At 30.3% G+C, this 6,062-nt stretch overlaps 1 protein-coding gene across 1 annotated transcript in view; it reads left to right on the forward strand.

Annotated features, from left to right (window-relative positions):
• The first annotated feature begins 2,772 nt into the window (after positions 1-2,772).
• Positions 2,773-6,062, forward strand: part of LOC111621245 (cyclin-T2-like) — a 55,203-nt gene continuing 51,913 nt past the window's right edge. Inside the window, exons 1-2 of the mRNA XM_023363325.1 lie at positions 2,773-2,850; positions 4,754-4,959. Of these exons, the coding sequence (XP_023219093.1) occupies positions 2,830-2,850; positions 4,754-4,959 (227 nt within the window). The 5' untranslated portion in view covers positions 2,773-2,829. The remainder of the gene's footprint in view (positions 2,851-4,753; positions 4,960-6,062) is intronic.

Genomic DNA, 6,062 nt, shown 5'->3' on the forward strand with positions numbered 1-6,062 from the left:
TTTCAGACTTGCGCAATAAGCACTGAGAAAGCATTTAAAGTTACATGCGAGAAGCACGGATTCTCCAAATTTAGCCCACACACTCGCTGCGATTGTCAGAAGCAGCGGCGGCCTTATCCATTGCGAGGCTCTGGGCGGCAGATCTTTGCGAGGCCCTTGTCCTTTGTGCAAAGTATGTGAATTGAAATAGTAGGCACTTATTAATATTAATATATACTGTACTATAAATTAAATTTATTTTATTGTTATAACTAATAGCCAAGGATAAAATAAAAAGTTTTAAATATCAACTTTTTTCTACTTGGTTGTTGCGCGAGGCCCCTCCAAGAGCGAGGCCCCGGGCGATTGCCCTGCTCGCCACCCGCTAAGGCCGCCACTGCTTGCTACTTGCTACTTGCTACTTGTAATTCAGTGAATATAATATATAATTTTTAAAATCATATCCTTTTATGTAAGAATTATATTTAGTTAATTATTTTTCTTAAAGTTTTTATAATAGATGGAGTTACGTGTAAAGTCAGCAAATCGAATGTAAATAGAAATTAATTGATTTATAGAAATTAAATCGATATTTTGGAGTGCGATGTACGACAATTAAAAATGAATTAACGTAACTACCGAGTTTCATAGCAGTTGTTTAACGTCCCCAGGTGTACATAGCGAACAAACATACTCATTTATATACATTGATAGAGAATAACGTCCTGTTATTAGTATTTCATCGAATATAAAATTTGATAAACAACTGCATAGTGAATATCGTTATATAGTATCGTTATTTTACATTAATTGTAATCGCATAACTTAAATAGTGTAACCCTTTTCTTCAAACGTCAATTTGTCCTAAGGCAGGGCTGTCCAACTGGCGCCCCGCGGGCCGTGTACGGCACTCCTAATGATTTTTACGGAAGACTAGTACATTTTACTATGAATAAATTTATGTTACTAAATTATTATTATTAATATTAAAATTATTTTACTATGTGAAAATTACGGCCACAATTTTCTCATTAATTTATTACGAATATTTTAAAGTTTTCTTTTTAAGCTTTTTACCATTTTATAATAATTAAAAATATAAAAAGGTTTTTAATAAAATATCATAACAGATAATGTTACCAAAATTTTAAATGTGGCAGGGAAGTTTAGCAACTCGTTGCTGGTTTAATTTTTACTGTATATACAATACTTCTGGAAGGATTATTCAACTCAATTTACAATTGATGCGTTTATTTTGACATTAAAACCGATCAAAATTCGTGTATTCTGGGAACAATTTATTGAGATTGAACTGATCAAAATGAAAATCGAGGAAACAGTAACACGAAATTTACAATTTTTGCGGTTATATACTTAGGATATATTCGTTTCTTTGAAATTATTTCGACAATAGCTTAAGCACAATGTTTTATTCTCAATATAAACTTTAAACATAGGCTATAAAAAATGAACAAATATAATTTTATGAATGTGATTTAATTTATTAAAGTCCCCCTTGTAACGGACTAAGGTTCACGTAATAAAGTATTAAACTTTATACGATACACTATTTTTCAACTCCACATATTATATAATAATCAACCTGCATTATTATTGATAACGAAACATGAATTTTTCCATCATATTTATAAATATTATAATTCAACCTACTCAACANATGCGTTTATTTTGACATCAAAACCGATAAAAATTCGTGTATTCTGGGAACGATTTATTGAGAGTGAACTGATCAAAATGAAAATCGAGGAAACAATGACACGAAATAAAGTCCCCCCTGTAACGGACTAAGGTTCACGTAATAAAGTATTAAACTTTATACGATTTACTATTTTTCAACTCCACATATTATATAATAATCAACCTGCATTATTATTGATAACGAAACATGAATTTTTCCATCATATTTATAAATATTATAATTCAACCTACTCAACATGAAATGGTTAGTATGCTGAAAAAGAGACAAAAGAAAAGAAAAAGATACTTGTTTCTTTTCCAGCATACTGTTCATTGCATGTTGCATGTCGGTTGCAGCTGCGTTTAATAGTATTGTTTAATACAAGTTAGAGCGTTTTCTTAAAATCATTAAGGTTTATAAACGAAAAAGTGTTTAGCGAGAATGTGTAATTATTTGACAAACAATTAATACATATTTAATGTGGCAATGCGTTATTGGAGTAAATAGATTTGTATAAATTATTTGAGCTGTGCAATGGTTTGACCCCTCTAAGGCTTTGCATATCATCTGCATCGACCAATGAGCGCTGTCCATTTCCTATATCTCTTACCTGTCTTGACCAATCAATTTGCTTCTTATGATGTGATGTTGGTTACCTACGTACCCTTTCCGAGATTCGTTTTATTCTCATCGACGTTACGCTAATTTGTAAATTTGGAGATTCAAACTTTAAAACATCGAGTAAGTTTGGAGAGTCAAAATGAGCGAAAAGGAAAAAACCAGCGAAAAACCCAAAACGAACGAAAAGGCCAAGACGAGCGAGTTATTTCCCGCTTCGAACGCTTCGGACACTTCGTTTGTAAGTTTTTCTCAGTTATTTTTTTAAATTATTATTAATTACAATTATAAGTATTTTTGTGTCGTGATTAACGGAAATGTGTTCAAGGAGTAAAATAATTATTCGTCAAAGTATTTAAATAATGATTAGAATTACAATTACTGTTATATAAGGAAAAAATATTCTTTCACATTTATTTGAAAGTGGAAGCGAAAATATTTCTATTTTCGCAACAATAGAACTTTGATTGTTAAAAATCTGCTTCAGCGAATAATAAAGCGAAATTTTTACGTTATAACGATTGTCGACAATCATGGATAAACTAACTGTTGAGGTATCTCGTTATTTTATTAATTTTACTATTACTGTATGTATTTTTACTTTTCCGATTGTTTTACGAGAGTTTTTTTCTTTAACTTCCGATGTGCTGGGTAAAAAAATCGAATAACGAGGATCAAACTGTTTCTTGATGTCTAGATGACTACAGAAAATGGCGCTGGTGCCATCCTCTTAACACCACCAGGTACGAGGATGGCACCAGGTAGGTGTCATCCTCGTACTGATGCCACCCTCTTAACACCATCTGTGGTAGTCGGCCATCTTACAGATACCACGGTATGATGAATGCCTAAATCGAAACGGCGATTATGTAGAAAAATAGCTGAAAAGTGTATCTAACTTTTGTAAATGAAACAATTTTGATCTTCGCCATTCTTTTTTTTTTTTTTTTTTCGATGTTAATACGTTTTTAAATTTGCTTCCGTAGTGGGAGAAAATTCAGAAAACTGATGATAACAAAATCGGGGGGATACAGTTTGGCATTGCAGCTACATAATCTATCATCTACATCTAAAATTTAATTACATTCGATAGTTAAAAGATCAAAGAATTCATTACGTTGAGTGAGGACTGTGACGTATCGCGCGCGGTAGAGGGGTAAGCGCCGCCATTTTTCAGGTCGTTTCGCCGTGTCACATACTTTCCGTTTAGTATACATATAATATTTTGACTCGGAGAAGTTACGACGCTCGTTATTGAGTTTTAATTTATGGCTCTCGTCAACATTTATCGATTGCGTACACAAAACATTAGTGTGGAATAGTTATGGTGAATATATATGGTGTTAAAGTTAAAAATTAAGAAAACTTAATAGAATGTCGGCCTATACTCGTCGAAAAGCCGAATCAAAATATAGAAATCTTATACGGTTGGAAAGGGCTTCTCAAAAACAATCCAGTGATACCCATAAAACACCATATGATAGAGTAAAGCGGTGCCTGGAACGTAAAAAAACATGGAGATCCGAAGAACTTTTTACTGTTAAGGAATGATTATGACATACATAGTCTATAATACACTCAAAGAAAATATTACCCGCTAACATACACGTATTCACTTAAAACACACGGCCGTGTCCCCGACGTGTGTTTTATGTGTATATGTGTACGTTAACGGATAATATTTCCTTTGAGTGTATTATATGTATGTTGTGTGTAAATGGGGTGTGGTCGTGTCCCCGACACAGCCACACCCCAGTTTTTTTCTTTCTGACATATCGGAGGTTAAAAAATATCTCTTGTATATAACCGAGGGTAAAGTATAGCGATCTGTTAAAAAATAACCGCCAATATTTTTACATTTTTGGACTTGGGACATCAAAACTTTAATAAATTAATTTTTAATTTATGTATTAAACTATAGATTAATTTATAACATGATTTTGTTAACCCACTTTGAAGCCTAATTCCTGTGGGATTAAGCTACAAAGCTTCAATACCATTTCTGGGAAATTTTGCGGGGAGGTTTGTGTATTAGTAGTATTAAAGCTATTAAAGTTTGGTAATTAATTAAAGGTCAAGGGGAAGACAGAGGGGTGTCACTTGTCATATCGCGTGTGAGGTCGGACATAAGTGGATAGTTATTTCTAATCATTCTTACTTATTAAATTTTACGCCTTAACTTTTTACTGTTGTACAAGAATTAAAATTAATATTTTTTTACATCATTTAATATTATTACGTTTTATTCCGTCCCTAAAGCGTATTCCGACCGGATTATTTCGAATAATCGACTCTCTGTACTATTTGAATTGAGCGCGCTCGGTCACGTGAACATACTCAATCGACATTGGCCGAAACGACAAAAGTTTTTATAACAAATAAAGCATTTATATTAAAAAAATTATTCCTATATTTAATTTTCTTTACTGGAAATGAATTTATTAATTTTTATAACAGTGGTTGAATATAGAAAAAGATTTTTTTACTGCGGGACACTCCGTTTACGGAGCTGTGTCAATGGCGGCGGCTGATAGATGGTATTTCAGTAAAGAAGAACTTTTGAATTCTCCCAGTAAAAAATGTGGTATCGACGCAGATAAAGAATTATCATATAGACAACAAGCAGCTAATTTTATTCAAGATATGGGACAAAGACTTCAAGTGTATCCTTTTTAAATAAGAACTAAGTACATCGGGTTGTAGTTGTTAAGCCTAATTCGCGTTTTGTCATAAAATATATATAAAATAATTAAAATAAGCCATAATAAACAATTATTATGAATATTATAACTAAATTCTGCCATAATATTCAACGTATAACATATAAAAAGTGTATTTTCAAAGCAGCGTGTTACTTGGTTTGTTAATGGAAAGGGTAAAAGTATCATTGGAATGTCTTGTTAAAATTTTCCAGTTTAAACGGTTTTAATTACATTTTACGTATGTATTTGATGAGTTTTAAGGGTTAAATCATATTTATCAGGTAAGTAGATTATTTATATATATATATAATTATATACATGTTTTATACTTAATATTGTTAACTATATTAAAACGTTATTTTAATTTAATAACTTCATGACCCTAAACCAATCGCCTAATTCAAAATATATAGATAATTTAAATTCAATTATAACAGTTAACCTTATTTACTTTGAATATACTGTAGTAAGATCTAAGACCTTGTTTAATGGCTCCATCTAGTAGATGGTTTTATATTTAATCCCAAATTAATTCATCTACAAAGTCTGAAAGTAAACAGAATAGTTGTGATGAATAATAATAATGATTATTTTGATTATAGAAGTATTGTTTATTATTGTTTTTCTCTATTATCTAATTTAATATAAAATAAATCATAAATTTCATAACATTTTATTTAATTAAGGTGGTAGTTCGTGTTAAATTATTTTTTAATTGGAAATAAATTTAAAAGCATCATTAAATCTGAATAAAATCTGTTGTAATTGTTTTATATGTAAAATATTAATGTTTTTTGGAAATTTTAACATTTTTTTAAACGAGTTTTAATATCTTTTTATATTATAATTTTTATATAAATCGTAATTGTATATTATAAAGTTTGCATATAATACAAGCTTTTAAATTATAATTTACATTTTATAAATTTTGTTTTGTTTTAATGTTTAAGTTTTAAGTTAGAAAGTCCAAAAAAATTATATACAATTGTATGTATATAAATGTATGTGTAGCTTTTTATATACATTTATATATATATATATATATATATACAGGCATACCTCAA

This window comes from Centruroides sculpturatus, unplaced genomic scaffold (assembly GCF_000671375.1).
Source record: "Centruroides sculpturatus isolate CEXI.00-Female unplaced genomic scaffold, Cexi_2.0 scaffold283, whole genome shotgun sequence".
In the NCBI taxonomy this organism is placed as follows: domain Eukaryota; kingdom Metazoa; phylum Arthropoda; class Arachnida; order Scorpiones; family Buthidae; genus Centruroides; species Centruroides sculpturatus.